Genomic DNA, 16,478 nt, shown 5'->3' on the forward strand with positions numbered 1-16,478 from the left:
TTATATAATTTATTGGAGCTTCTAATTATGAGTCCATGGTCTCCGGTACGCCTTTCAAATTAATGACGGATTAAAAATACAATTTAGAAATCATGTATGGAAAAATGTTTCCATAACTCCAAAAGTTTGGAGATAAATATAATTGATAATGAGATATTAATTATATTAAATAATAATTATGAGATAATTATATATTTGGATTATTATGGTAATATCTAAAAGTTGATTATAATATCTTTAATTTATTGTGAATAAATTATAGATATTATTTGCTATCTAAAAATAAGTTAGAATAAGATTCCAATTTATTTTGATAAGATCCTAGAAATCTTATTTAATATCTTTAATTTATCATGAATAAAATTTAGATATTATATCTAAATAAGTTAGAATAAGATTCTAATTTATCTTGATAATATCTTAGAAATCCTATTTAATATCTTTAATTTATTGTGAATAAAATTTAGATATTATTTAACATTTAAATAAGTTAGAATGAGATTCTAATTTATTTTTTATAAGATTTTAGAATCTTATGACCTTTTAAAATAGTTTTAAAATACATAAGATATTATTATTCAAACCAAATAAAATCTTGGCCTATCCTAGATGTGATGGCCGATTTTTTGGAGTCCAAATTGGGATAAGATTTGGACTCTTGGTTTTGAATTAATTTAAATAGGATTTTAGGCGTCTCTGACGGAACAACTCATTCTCTACTTTTTTCATGAGTTGAAAATAGAGTAGAGAATAAAATAAAAGTTTTGATTTTTAGCTTTTGTGTTTTTGAGTGCCCACACACTACCGTCGATAGGAAGGATCGTGTTGAAAGGCCGTGGTTTCTACGCATTCGCGAAAAAGAAAAAACTACAAGAGGTTACTTTTCTAGTAATTTTTTTTTAAAATTCATAGTTAATTTATATTCATATGTACGATTATAATTTATGAAATTATGTAATCGCTTCCGCTGTGTTTCGATTTGATCGAAAATAAATTTTTTTTTGGCCGAAATTGTTCCGGAGGCCATATATTTTCTAACAAATGGTATCAGAGCCAAGTTTTTCATATGAATATAAATTAAATTAATTTAAATTTTATAAGGGTGAGATTTATTGTTGAAATGCGTAAATTAAATTAAAAAGAGAGAGAGAGAGAGATAATTGGCTAATCAAAAGGTGAAAACAATGGAAATTCAAATTAAAATGGTCAAAACAATGGAAATAACCGCGGGTGAAAACCTCGCCCAGCACCAGCCCCGATCCGGTGCACCGGACTTCAGCTTAATTCCGTTCTCGTTCACTTTCTTCCCTCCGCTGCCGACCGCCACATCGCCCGCCACCTCCAGCTGGTGGCTCTTAGTATACCAAAACATAATCTTGAACTTCACTCTGGTAACCAACCGGACCCCGAAGTTCACAGTTGACCCATTCGAAACCGCTTCGATCGCCGCCTCCCACGGCACCCCAGTAGCCTGCACCAACGCTACGCGAGTAGCTTTCTTCTTGTGACCCTGGTAGAACGCCTCCACCGTGTAATTAGCTATAGAGGAACTCGAGTCCTTCACGCCGTACAAGAACGTCAGGCTAATGTTGTTGTAGCGCACGCCTTTGTATTTCATCCGATTGGCGAGCTGGAGTTGGAAGGAAATGGAGTGGTTGTAGGTGGAATTAGTGGTTCTGTTGAGGGCAGGGACGTAAAATTTCTCGATGGAGCAGGTGGGGTTGGAGGTGCGCAGGCTGAGCCACATGAAGAGAGCGGTGAGGCCGGAGGTGAATATGAAGCTGCAGCAGCACCGGCAGCATCCGCCGGTGTCGCTCTCCGCCATGCCGGAGGGATGTTTGATTGGGGAGGGGGTGGAGAATTTCGCGTGGCACTCCCTTTTTTCTGAAGAAAAGTTGCGTGATTATTTTTATTTTTACCATGGGACAATGATACACGTGCTTGTACGGATAAAGTTCCATTCCCCGCCCATTTTCAATCAAAAAATATATAGTATAGTAGGTATATATATTTGTACATAATTCTTTTTAAATCCGGCTGGACTCAAACCCAACCCATATTGTCAAATTTTCATTTATTTTTTGAAGGAGAAACGAAAAATTTATACTTTAATTATGTTAGAATTAGATACATCAATCAACCAAAATAAGTGCAAACCATCAACCGAACACGAAAATGAAGGTTGAGACAAAGCGTAGTCTATGTTCACAATCTACTAAGATTATCAATACTCCTAATCTAGTAGAGTCAAAATATTTGAGACAAGCAATGCTTGATGTTACATCTTGAACATCAATTAAAGAATCAGAGAACACCCAAACACCACTAAAATTAACATGCACTACTAGTTGCAAGGTTCTAAAATTTGCTAGGCAGTCAGGCGCTAAACCAGCTCCTAGGCCGCCTAGGCGGAGACTAGGCGCCGCTAATCAGATTTTACGGTATCAACATAATAAATAACATACTAGAACTCAACACAACAACATCAAATTTAAAATGCGTTTAAAATATTCCCTACATAATCTATTGTGTCATCTCAATAAAATAAGAAAGAATTCAGATTTCTTCCAAACTTCATATTTATATGTAGGAAGCCTTAATTTAATGATTACACTACTAATTGAATATCACAAATTTAATCCACTTATTTTTCTCTGAAATTTTCAACAACTTGTTTTTCATCGAACTCAAAATCAATATCATCATTGTGATCATCTTCTTCTTCTTTGATCCTCGTGAAGTTCTCTAACCTAGAGCTTATTCGAGGTTGTATATTTTCATTTGCCCCAGTTGCTTCATCAACTATTTACCAAGTGAGTTCTGAACTTGGTTCAACTTCATTTTCTTCCCCACCATCCACAATCCAACCTTGTGCATTTGAAACATCTTTTTCAAGAAGGACGTCAACATTTCTTTCTTTTTCTTTTTTTTTTCCTTGTTAAACAATCTATCATTAAATTGGACAAATACTAGATTGTTCAACCTATTGACATCCAACTATTTATTTTCTTTGTATGAATCTAAAAGAAAACCGAGAAAGTAATTAGTATAGTTAGTAATATGAACAGACACTTTTAAAAATAATACAATAATTTAATTAAAGTTTAAGTTTACTCCTTCAAATGCACTCCAATTTTACCATGTACATGGATAAAATGTATCGCTATTTTTTTCACATGCTTTTGCAGCCGATGTTTCCTAAATAACCCAGTCTTTTTATCTCTATATTTTTCAAATTCCTTATTAATAATTATATCTTGCATTTCAAACTCATCGGCATGCATTCAAAAATCCTTGTTGCGACTTCTCCATAAAGAGCAATAGAACTATCTTTGTAGTAAAAGTAGGGATTTAACAAAAAGGTTGTGGTATACAATGATGTATCAAGTCTATCTTTCATTTTTGACTCAATAATCACTATGATAGTGTAAGGCCCGTTTATGATTATTGTGATCTGGTATGATTGTTGATAATTGAGATGTGTTTATAGACGGAACGGATCAGACCGGGATAGCCGAACAAAGCTTTGAAATTATGGGCGAGGAGGAGCCCTCGCGCATATGCGCGACCCTGCCGGGCGCATATGCGCGAGGTAGGCAGAGCATTGTGCGCACATGCGCGGTTTGAAAGACGTGCACATGCGCGAGGAGGACAGTAGCCAAGATGCAATAACAGAACATTGCGCGCACATGCGCTGTAGTGACCCGTTCCAGAATCACCTACTAATGAAGAACTAAGCATGCAATTAACTTAATTAATAATAATCAGAGATAACAGCGGAAAACTGACACCAAACGATAGTTATACAACCCAATCGAAAATCCAGAACAACTCAACTAAACTGAAATATACGATACAACCATATCGAAACAAAAAGATACCGAAGAACTAAACCAACCAGCTACTCAACGTCCTCCTCCTCCTCCTCCTGAGCTGTCCAACCTGAGGCCTGCCCCATGGGAATGGGGTGTCCAAGATAAACAAAACCGAGGACGTGAGCGATAAGAACGCCCAGTACAAAAGCATGAGTATACAAACCTATATGAAATGCACATGCTATGATATGATACCAGGGTAGTCAAGAAATAGGAGTCACAAAGGATCTCAAAATGCTCAGTCTAGAGGCGCCAAATGGATAGTGCCGCGCGGTACTCCTCTGGGTCACTGCATCCACTACAAGAACAGACGTGGACCTAAAATGTCCCGGATCACCGAAGCCCTCCGGACCCGTCGGCCACTGTGTACTCTCGGTGTCCATGCGTCCACAAGACAAGACAGGGCTGAGCGGCCCCACAAGATATAGCTTATCTCGAAAGAGATACAGCTCAACAGTAAAGGCTATCTCGAAGGTGATACGGCTCAACATGAAATGCAACATGCAGTAATAAACGTGACATAATAGCATGCATCATATGACATATATCAATGCACCATATAATCATGCAACACATATAAGAATGTATACTCGACCAGGATATCTCGGATAGTACTTTCGTACCTCTATCACAGCAAGCCTAGCCTTACGCAACACCGCTAATCAGGTCTAGAACAAGCCTACGCATCAAAAGCATACCCAATGAACAATACTACCATGCTAGACTAGCAAAACCAGTACTACCAAAGGTTTAGGGTTTACCTTCGTCCGTCGACAGCCCTTTGATGTCGATTGCCTCGTAACTCAGGCGTCGCTACGCTACCAATCCTGGCAGCTCTTGGCTATCGCTCGACCGACAACTAACCCTAGAAACCTTCCAAACCTCTCAACTAGGAGACACAACTTCAAGAATTTGCAATCCAAAATGAGGAATTCCGAGCACTATTTATAGGCTATGTTCGGATCCACCGAACACACTTCGGAACGTCCGAACTCCTACGTGTCCATCGGCTCTTGACACCTCATGATCGGATCCACCGAACCTACACTTCGGATCATCCGAACTTGCATGCAAACTGACGTGTCGATCAACTCTTGACACCTCATGATCGGATCCACCGAACCCACTTCGGATCGTCCGAACTCTTCGGTGCTACCGGACCATCTTCGGTCCGTCCGATCATGACCATGGTCAAAATTACACATTAAACCTTCTTAATCACCATTAATCCGTTAATTACCCAATTTGGAATTCGGGCTACTACATTCTCCCCCCCTTAAAAAGATTTCGTCCTCGAAATCAAGTTTATAGGTTGAACAAAAACTGAAATAACAACATCGTTATTACATCTCAATTGTTGTTGAATACAACTGATATTTGGATTACAACAGAAAAAACACAAATACCTCCATATTACAACCATAGTACAACTCAAAAGAGCTCTGGATGCTCCGCACGCATACGACTTTCTAACTCCCAAGTGGCTTCTTCAGTGCCTCTGCGCTGCCACTGAACTAAGACAAGAGGAATGATCTTATTCCGCAATACCTTGTCTTTGCGATCGAGAATCCGCACTGGTCGTTCCACGTAAGACAAATCCGTATTTAGTTGAACTTCAGATGGATGCAAGATGTGAGACTCATCTGCTACATATCGTCTCAACAAAGATACGTGGAACACATCATGAATCCCAGACAGATACGGAGGTAATGCTAACCTGTAAGCCAAATCTCCCACACATTCCAGAATCTCAAAAGGACCAATAAATCTCGGAGATAGCTTACCCTTGAGACCAAATCTCAAAATCCTGCGAAAAGGCGAAACTCGGAGAAACACTTTCTCACCTGGCTGAAAATAAAGAGGTCGCCGCTTGGTGTTCGCATAACTAGCCTGTCGATCCTGAGCGATCTTAATCCGCTTCTTGATTACTGCAACCTTATCAATAGCCTGCTGGACTAACTCCGGTCCCTCAACATGTCGTTCCCCAACTTCATCCCAAAATAATGGAGTACGACAACGTCGTCCATACAACGCCTCAAATGGTGCCATACCAATACTACGATGGTAGCTGTTGTTGTACGCGAACTCAATCAAAGGCAAATGATCCTGCCAAGCTGTTCCGAAATCCATCACACAAGCTCGCATCATATCCTCAAGTGTATGGATAGTCCTCTCCGTCTGACCGTCGGTCTCTGGATGATAAGCTGTACTCAAACTTAGTGAAGTGCCCAATGCTGACTGGAAACTACCCCAAAATCGTGAGGTAAAACGAGGATCTCTGTCACTGACAATACTAACTGGCACCCCATGCAAACGTACAATCTCTTGAATGTACAATCGAGCCATACGATCGAAAGTGAAATCACGGTTATATGGCAGAAAATGAGCAGACTTGGTGAGTCGATCCACCACTACCCAAATAGCATCACTATTCCTCGAAGACAATGGTAAGTGAGTAATGAAGTCCATCGCAATATGCTCCCACTTCCATTCAGGAATAGGTAAGTTCAGCAATAATCCTCCCGGTCGACGGTGCTCTGCCTTAACCTGCTGACAAACAAGACACTTGGAAACAAACTGATAAACGCTGCGCTTCATCCCTTTCCACCAAAATCGTGTCCTCAAATCTTTATACATTTTGTTGCTTCCTGGATGGACACTCAACTTGCTTCGATGGGCCTGAGATAAAATCTCTTCCCTCAAAGTATCATCTTCTGGTACTACAACCCGATTAGACAAACACAGAAGACCATTAGACTGATAATGGAAATTACTATCTCCACCAGCCAACCGAGCTAATCTCTGAGTCTTGAGATCAGACATCTGAGCATCTCGAATCCGAGCGAACAAAGCTGGCTCAGATAGAATGGTAGCAACACGAATGCTCTCCATACCTTTCCGATGTTTGAAATTAAATCCCAATGAACAACAATCCTGGATAGTACTAATCATAGCACTGGTCTGAAGTGCAGAGGCTCTCACCTTGCGACTAAGAGCATCGGCTGTGAGATTCGCAGAACCTGGATGGTATTTGATCTCGCAGTCATAATCTTTAAGTAGATCCATCCAACGACGTTGTCTCATGTTCAACTCAGCCTGAGTGAACAGATACTTCAGACTCTTATGATCAGTGAAAATTTCAAACTTAACCCCGTACAAGTAATGACGCCAGATCTTCAGCGCAAACACAATAGCAGCTAATTCTAGATCATGAACAGGGTACTTCTCCTCGTGAGGTTTTAACTGCCTGGATGCGTAAGCGATCACATGACCATTCTGCGTCAACACACACCCTAAGCCTTGAAAAGAAGCATCGGTGTAAACACTGAAACCATCAGATCCTGACGGTAACGCCAAAACAGGTGCAGAAGTCAGAAGTCGACGAAGCTCTCTGAAACTATCTTCGCACTCAGATGACCACTCAAATGGAACATCCTTCCGAGTAAGTTGCGTCAATGGTCTAGCTATCTGAGAGAAATTCACAATGAAGCGACGATAATACCCTGCCAGACCTAGAAAACTACGGATCTCAGCCACCGTCGTAGGACGTGACCAATTCAGCACTGCTTCGATCTTGCTGGGATCCACAGAAATTCCTTCCTTGGAAATCACATGACCAAGGAATACTACACGATCAATCCAGAACTCGCACTTACTCAGCTTAGCATACAATTGCTTCTCGCGAAGAATCTGCAACACAATCCTCAAGTGCTGGATATGCTCTTCCACACTGTGAGAATAAATTAAGATATCGTCAATGAAAACCACAACAAACTGATCTAGAAAATCCCGAAAGACTCGATTCATCAGATCCATGAACACCGCTGGCGCATTCGTCAATCCAAATGGCATAACTAGAAACTCGTAATGCCCATATCGAGTACGAAATGCAGTCTTGGAAATATCATCATCTCTAACTCTCATCTGATGATAACCCGATCGCAAGTCAATCTTGGAGTAAACAGAGGTACCCTGAAGCTGATCGAACAAATCATCGATACGAGGTAATGGATACTTGTTTTTGATCGTCACACGATTCAGCTGGCGATAATCAATGCACAATCGCATAGATCCATCTTTCTTCTTGACAAACAAGACTGGAGCTCCCCAAGGTGAAACACTCGGGCGAATATAACCTTTATCAAGAAGATCCTGCAATTGCTGCTTCAATTCTCTCATCTCTGACGGAGCAAGACGATAGGGGGCACGAGAAATCGGTGCAGTCCCTGGCATTAACTCAATGCCAAATTCCACCTCTCTAACCGGAGGAAAACCAGGAATCTCATCTGGGAAAACATCAGGAAATTCACAAACCACTGGAATATCCTCTATACCAACACTACCTGTGGAGGAATCAATCGCATAGATGAGGTAGCCTTCCCCGCCCGACTCTAAAGCACGACAGGCTTTCAGAGCAGATACCACTGGCATCGGAGGTCGCGCTCCCTCACCATAGAAAAACCAACTAGAGCTCTCAGTCGTACGAAACTGAACAAGCTTCTGGTAACAATCCACGGTAGCTCGGTAGGTAGTCAATAGGTCTATACCTAGAATACAATCAAAATCCTCCATCTCCAGGATCATAAGATTCGCAATCAATTCGTTACCCTCAAAATCTAAGGGACAACCCATCACTAGACGCTTCGCTAACACCGAATGACCCATCGGAGTAGAAACAGAAAGAATGACGTCTAGAGAAACATACGGTAACTTATGACGCTTAACAAATCGTGCAGAAATGAATGAATGAGATGCTCCGGTATCAATAAGAACAAAAGCAGGAATACCGCATAAACGAAAAGTACCTGCTATGACTCTCTCCGTTTCATCTGCAGCCTGATCCTGGTTCAGCGCGAAAACCTGACCTTGGGCACGAGGTCGAAGATTTGAACTACCCACTGCCTGACCCTGCCTCCTCTGTTGAACAGTCGTCTGAGATCCGGAACCAGATCCTGCTCCACCTCGCAACTGAGGACAATTCTTCTTGAGATGACCCATCTCTCCGCACTGAAAACAAGCTCCCGCGGCTGATCGGCATTGCTCCGATGGATGGTTCTTCCCACAATGCACACAAGAAACCTTCTTCTTACCAAAGCGGAAAACACCGCTAGACCGTGATCCAGATCCAGAAGAAGAAGAACCAGACTTCTTGAAAGACTGAGATCGAGGGCTCAAAGTACTCGGAGGTCTAGAAGAAAGAATAGCCCTACCACGCTGGAGACTGATCTCTGCCTGGCGACACCGGTTCACTAACCCATCATACGAAGTAGGATTATCACAGACAGTGACTCGATCAAAAATCTCCTGGTTAAGACCCTGGAGGAAATGGTCATACTTGGCCTCAGAACTGCCACTGATATGAGGGGCAAAGGGTAACAACTCGAAGAACTTCTGCTGATATTCATCAACAGACATACTCCCCTGCTTAAGATTCAGGAGCTCAATCGTCTTTGCCTGGCGAAGGGCTGGAGGAAAATACAGCTGCATGAAAGCTGCACGGAAATCGGCCCAAGTCACCCTACCCTGGGACTGGACTATCGGCGCAGAAGTCGATCGCCACCACTTGCGCGCACGGCCCTCGAGAAGAAAACTAAGGGTCTCCATCTGCTGCTCCTCGGTGCACTGGAATGCACGGAAACAACTCTCCATGCGCTCTAACCAATCCTCAGCATCATCGGGAGTCTCACCGCCGACTAAAGGCTTAGGCCCCATCTGAATGAAACGGTGCAAATCAAAATGCCTAGGACCATCCCGACGATGACGATGTTCACGATGACGCCTACGATCGTCCTGGTCACCCCAACGACCTACACTTCCCTGACTACTCTCATCACCAAAGTGGTCAGCCATCGCTACAAGATAGAATGGGGAAAAATGGTCAACGAAAATCCTAAAACAGAATCTATATCCCAAAATCGTAAGCATGCTCTGATACCATAAATGTAGTGACCCGTTCCAGAATCACCTACTAATGAAGAACTAAGCATGCAATTAACTTAATTAATAATAATCAGAGATAACAGCGGAAAACTGACACCAAACGATAGTTATACAACCCAATCGAAAATCCAGAACAACTCAACTAAACTGAAATATACGGTACAACCATATCGAAACAAAAAGATACCGAAGAACTAAACCAACCAGCTACTCAACGTCCTCCTCCTCCTCCTCCTGAGCTGTCCAACCTGAGGCCTGCCCCATGGGAATGGGGTGTCCAAGATAAACAAAACCGAGGACGTGAGCGATAAGAACGCCCAGTACAAAAGCATGAGTATACAAACCTATATGAAATGCACATGCTATGATATGATACCAGGGTAGTCAAGAAATAGGAGTCACAAAGGATCTCAAAATGCTCAGTCTAGAGGCGCCAAGTGGATAGTGCCGCGCGGTACTCCTCTGGGTCACTGCATCCACTACAAGAACAGACGTGGACCTAAAATGTCCCGGATCACCGAAGCCCTCCGGACCCGTCGGCCACTGTGTACTCTCGGTGTCCATGCGTCCACAAGACAAGACAGGGCTGAGCGGCCCCACAAGATATAGCTTATCTCGAAAGAGATACAGCTCAACAGTAAAGGCTATCTCGAAGGAGATACGGCTCAACATGAAATGCAACATGCAGTAATAAACGTGACATAATAGCATGCATCATATGACATATATCAATGCACCATATAATCATGCAACACATATAAGAATGTATACTCGACCAGGATATCTCGGATAGTACTTTCGTACCTCTATCACAGCAAGCCTAGCCTTACGCAACACCGTTAATCAGGTCTAGAACAAGCCTACGCATCAAAAGCATACCCAATGAACAATACTACCATGCTAGACTAGCAAAACCAGTACTACCAAAGGTTTAGGGTTTACCTTCGTCCGTCGACAGCCCTTTGATGTCGATTGCCTCGTAACTCAGGCGTCGCTACGCTACCAATCCTGGCAGCTCTTGGATATCGCTCGACCGACAACTAACCCTAGAAACCTTCCAAACCTCTCAAATAGGAGACACAACTTCAAGAATTTGCAATCCAAAATGAGGAATTCCGAGCACTATTTATAGGCTATGTTCGGATCCACCGAACACACTTCGGAACGTCCGAACTCCTACGTGTCCATCGGCTCTTGACACCTCATGATCGGATCCACCGAACCTACACTTCGGATCATCCGAACTTGCATGCAAACTGACGTGTCGATCAACTCTTGACACCTCATGATCGGATCCACCGAACCCACTTCGGATCGTCCGAACTCTTCGGTGCTACCGAACCATCTTCGGTCCGTCCGATCATGACCATGGTCAAAATTACACATTAAACCTTCTTAATCACCATTAATCCGTTAATTACCCAATTTGGAATTCGGGCTACTACATGCGCGGCTAGATGCGTGCATCTGCGCGAGTGTTTGTGCACCGAGACAGTAGGTCTCGCGCATATGCGCGGCGATGGTGCGTGCATATGCGCGAGCTGCCGAGACTCGAAGGTCTCGCGCATATGCGCCGACGGGGGTCGCGCATATGCGCGAGACGTGCAGTATGCACATTGAGCCACCTAGACTTCTCATGCAACGTGTGTGTGTGTGTGTGTATCTATATATATAAGCTCTCATTCAGGATGGAAAAAGGAAGGAAAATCGAGAAACCGAGGCCAACTTCAAGTTCTTGATTTTAGATATGGATTGTGCAAGATCCGTCCGTCCGAATTTGAATCCGACTACAGTACTGAGTTTCTATTGACGAGAGCTTAAACTATTTGATATGGACAGATTTGACTTCGAGACCGAGACTTCGTCAGACCGAGAAGAGAAATGTATAAGTCAATGTGGTATCGGGAGAACGACTTGAGTATGATATACTTGAGTTTCTCTAAATCACATACTTATTGTTATTGTGTGTATTGATTTGAATTGATATGATTTGTTCTATTGATTTATATAAAGCATGTATTAGACGAGTATTAGACGAGTGATCTTGTGACATAAGTGCCGGATAGTGATGGAATCGTTACTGGCACATTGCACATTGTCACAGGATAATGATTTGGCGAAAGTGCCAAAGTCTGGGACGGATATGTCAAGACACTGGATGTTTCGTTATATCGAAGTGGATAGAATTGGAGTTTCTTCTATTACTGATATTCGATATGGAATACCAACGTCTGGAAACCGGGATTTCTAGACTAGGATTGAGTCTAGTCTGAGACGTGGAGTCATGAGTCTGATTGACGATTTTATATTGGTTATGTTTTAGATTTGACACACGTTACTGATATTTGTTACATGCTTTTACATTGTTCATATGATCGCATGTTTCGTTGATTTATACTGGGATGTATTTCTCACCGGAGTTATCCGGCTGTTGTCGTGTTTGTATGTGTGCATGGGAACAGGTGAGACATGATCAGGGTCGAGGAGATGATGAGAGATTGTGATTAGAGTGGAGACTACGGACTTTGATGTTGTAGATAGGATTTAGCACTTGACATTTATTTGTTAAAACCTAGTTTAAAAGTTTAATGTTTGTTGTATAAGACTTGTACTTTTATACTGATATGTACATTAGATTGAAACCATTACGTTCCGCAATTTTAAAAAAAAAAAATTAGACCCTGTGTTTATAATTGATTAAATTGTCCCAATAATGATTAAGAACATGATTAGAGTCCGGGTCCCCACAGATTGACTGATTATTTGATTCGACATTGTTCAAGGCCACCTTAATATCTTCTTTTGCACGAAGAAGCTCCTATATAGAAACCACATGGATAGCTATTTTCGTCAACCAATCGAAGAACTCTTGCCAAAGGAGCAAATATTTTCAAACAAAGCGTCACACAATTCCAAAAAATCATGCTCAAACAAAGCTTCACACCATTCTAAAAACTCATGTTCATCACATTAGAGTAAGCCAATTTCCCTTTGTTTATCTTTGACCACTTACAGTTCTCTCACATATCACTTGTAAACATGACCTTTAAACTAGATGTTTTCTCAATCAAATTTTGCACTGTGAGGAAGTTTGATGCAAACATTGTAACTCCTGGTCGGACTATGTCTTTTTTCTTCGTAAAACTTCTCATCAATGACAAATTCTTATGGTGAGCATAAATGAAAATTGTAAATGACTTGGCTTGGTCAATAACTTTTTTATATCTTGGAAGCTTGCCAATACTTTCAATCATGATATTTACAGTATGAGTTGCACATGAAATTCAAAAAATCATATGCCGTTTTTCTTTCATCAATTTAGCCACAACCATATTGTTTGTGGCATGGTCTGTTACAATGTGAACAACATTTTGAGCTCCTATTTGTTCAACACACTTGTCAACATACTCAAGAATAAGTCCAGCTGTATGTGCTTCGTCTGAAGACTCCTTAGACTCTAAAAATACAGTACCCTCCTTGCAATTAACACTCAAATTTAATACGCTTCTTTTTTCTATCACTCCATGCATCTGTCATAATCGAGCACCCATTCTTCGCACATTCTTCTTCGTTCTTCTTCAACGGTTTCTTTGTTCTTTCAACTTCAGCTTTCAAAAGTGGCTCTCTAAGTTGATATTGAATTGGAGGCTTGAACTCGGGTCTAAATTGACCTATTGCCTCCATTAGTTGCTTGAAGCTATCATTATCAAGAGCATTGAATGTGATTCCATTTTCATAAGCTCATCTTCCGACATATTGTTGTACTTGTTGAGTTCTCTCTTTGAAAAGAGCCTCATTTATTATTTTTTTGGCGAAGCACTTTGCTCCCACTTGAACTTACATTTTCTGGAGCAATCATCGATACATATCTATCCATGGGGCCAAGTAGATGAGGTTTTTTAATTCCATCTACCCCTTCAATTTCAGAATATTCTTCTTCGTCTAAAGAAATATTCACCTTTGCTCTACAAATTTCTTCTTCCATTAATTTGTTTTTCGTTTTGTTCCTCCCTTCTAAAATAGCCAGTTTGCACTTATTACGATCTTCTTGAGATGTGTTTCGACAACCAGATACATTTCTAAGTATATTTCCTATGTGCTACTTGATCTTATACACTCCACCAGACATCATATTCCCACACAACTTATATTTAACTTTGTCGAGGTTCTTAGGATCAATCAACATACCAAACTCCTATCCGATGTCATTTGAAATTCTCTTAAGAATCCCAGATTCAAGCTGAGTGACGGAAGCATTCGACAATGTCTTGCTTGTCATTGTTTGTGAGGACCCGGACGCTAATTCGATTCTTAATCATCTTTGAGACTGATTAATCAATTATAATAAACAGGGTCTAACTTTTTTTTTTTAGCATACACTGTTACATGTGGAACGTAATGGCATTCATATATTATAAATATCAGTATAAATTAAGGTACGAGTCCTGTACATCATACATTTATTCAAACTAGGGTTTATCAACTAAACATCAAGTGTCCAAACCCTATTTCTACTCCAAGTCAGTAGTCTTCACTCTAATCACGATCTCTCTTCATCTCCTTGACCCTGGACCTGTCCACATGTTGTCGTGCACACATAAAAACAAGACAACATCCGGATAACTCCGGTGAGAATTATATTCCCAGTATAAATCAACGAAACATGCATTTCATATAACAGATATAAAAGCATGAAGCATATATTCATGTCATGTATCGCAATCAGAAACATGAATCGATATCAAACTATAAATCATACTCTGGACATGTACCACAATCGGGAACACGAACTAATAATACTATATCAATTCCTAAGAACATAATCCATATAGAACTATCAATCAGACTCGTGACTCCATATCTAAGACTAGACTCATTCCTAGTCCAGGGATCCCGGTTTCCAGACATTAGAATACCATATCGATCACCAGTAATAGAAGAAACTCCAATTCTATCCACATCGATATGATATCGATCACCAGTAATAGAAGAAACTCCAATCCTATCCACATCGATAGCTAATCGTCTGGTGACCTATACGTGATAGAATTTGTCACTTTCGCCAATTCACTATCTTGTGACATCGTGCAATGTGTCCGTGGCGATCCCACCACTATCAGGCACTTCTGTCACAAGATCACTCATCTAATACTCGTCTAATACATGTTTCCTATCAATCAATAGAACAAGCATATCAAATTAAATCAATGCATATAATAACAGTAAGTATGTGATTTCGAGAAACTCAAGTATATCCTACTTGAGTCGATCTCCCAATACCACATTGACTTATACCTTTGTCTTCTCGATCTGACGAAGTCGAAGTCTCGAAGTCAAATCTGTCCATATCAAATCTGAAATGACAATATCGAATAGACTGTATAAAAATACAGCTCAATTCAATACTTGCTCTGATCAATACCCGAATCAAAACATAATCTGATCAATGTCAACGATATGACGATATAATCTCAATCAATACTGATTCTGATCAATATCAACCTACTGATGTTTCGACGGCATAACAATAAAGTCTCAGTAGCCCCGTCAATCTCACATCACAAATATAATAACACAGCTCATAATCAATATCAGTACAACTCGAAATCTTAACAATAACAGATCATAATCTCAACTCTGTATAATCTCGTAATATCAATAATACAGTATCATTATATACAAATCAATAACTCATCTGATACCAGCTCTGAATAGTATTGAATGTACTATATCAATATAAAACTCAAATCAATACTGGATAAAATCAGAACCTAATCAAATTCGGTTTCAACGGCATAACGGTACCATATAAATATACTCAACAATATAAATCAACAGATATCAATTCCTGTAACTCATACTCGATAACAATACAAATCTGATATCAATTCTCAGTCTAATCACTCTGAAAATCATAACAATTCCATACGGTCTTTGTTCTTTGATCCGGTTTCAATTATACGATGTCTGATATCGTAAGAACAACATATACGTCTTCTATCTGATTCTGGCAATACCATAATTTCAAATTATATCAAAACGTAATAAAACTTACGTTTTGTTGTAGCCTGCGTCGATAGGAACTCGGTACTGAAGTCAGATTGAAAATCGAACGGGCGGATCAAAATATAAAAGCGTAAGGATTTCTGGCAAACTTCCTCGACCCTTTTCTCGTTTCTTATGAATTCTGAAACAATTCATGGTATATACATATATATACATCTTCGAGCATTCCAAGACCAAGTGGCTTATTTTCCTTCTGCATGTCGCGCCGGAAGTTCTATCCGGTACTTGCTACTGGAGTGATCGCGCATATGCGCGCACTGACATCGAGCATATGCGCGAGACCTACGGTGTCCGCACATTATCCCTCGCACATATGCGCGCCTCCATCCGACGCATATGCGCCAACTTCTCTGCCATGCTCGCGCATGTACGCGCATTCAAGCCGCGCATGTGTGCTAGTACACACCCTTGCACATACATTCGCGTCTTTTCTCACCTTTTCCGGTCCACTCCGTTCCGTCTATAATCACATCAATTAATCAAGAAATCATTCCAGATTAATCTTAGATTAATGTAAGCAAAATCTCGGGCATTACATTGTTACTCTCTAAATTTGTTTGATTCCAAGAAGCAAAATAAAGAGAAAAAATAATGCAT

General features: G+C 40.7%; 1 protein-coding gene across 1 annotated transcript; it reads right to left on the reverse strand.

Annotated features, from left to right (window-relative positions):
* Positions 1-1,192: 1,192 nt before the first annotated feature.
* On the reverse strand, positions 1,193-1,937 carry LOC140804813 (protein NDR1-like). Its single transcript, XM_073160950.1, has one exon. It carries the CDS (start codon positions 1,823-1,825, stop codon positions 1,193-1,195), a length of 633 nt encoding a protein of 210 aa, XP_073017051.1. The 5' UTR covers positions 1,826-1,937.
* Between the last annotated feature and the right edge of the window lie 14,541 nt (positions 1,938-16,478).

Source organism: Primulina eburnea, chromosome 11 (assembly GCF_022965805.1).
Source record: "Primulina eburnea isolate SZY01 chromosome 11, ASM2296580v1, whole genome shotgun sequence".
NCBI lineage: Eukaryota > Viridiplantae > Streptophyta > Magnoliopsida > Lamiales > Gesneriaceae > Primulina > Primulina eburnea.

Excerpts from the sequence above, each read along its gene's own strand:
- LOC140804813 (XM_073160950.1), bottom strand. The coding sequence starts at position 1,825 with ATGGCGGAGAGCGACACCGGCGGATGCTGCCGGTGCTGCTGCAGCTTC.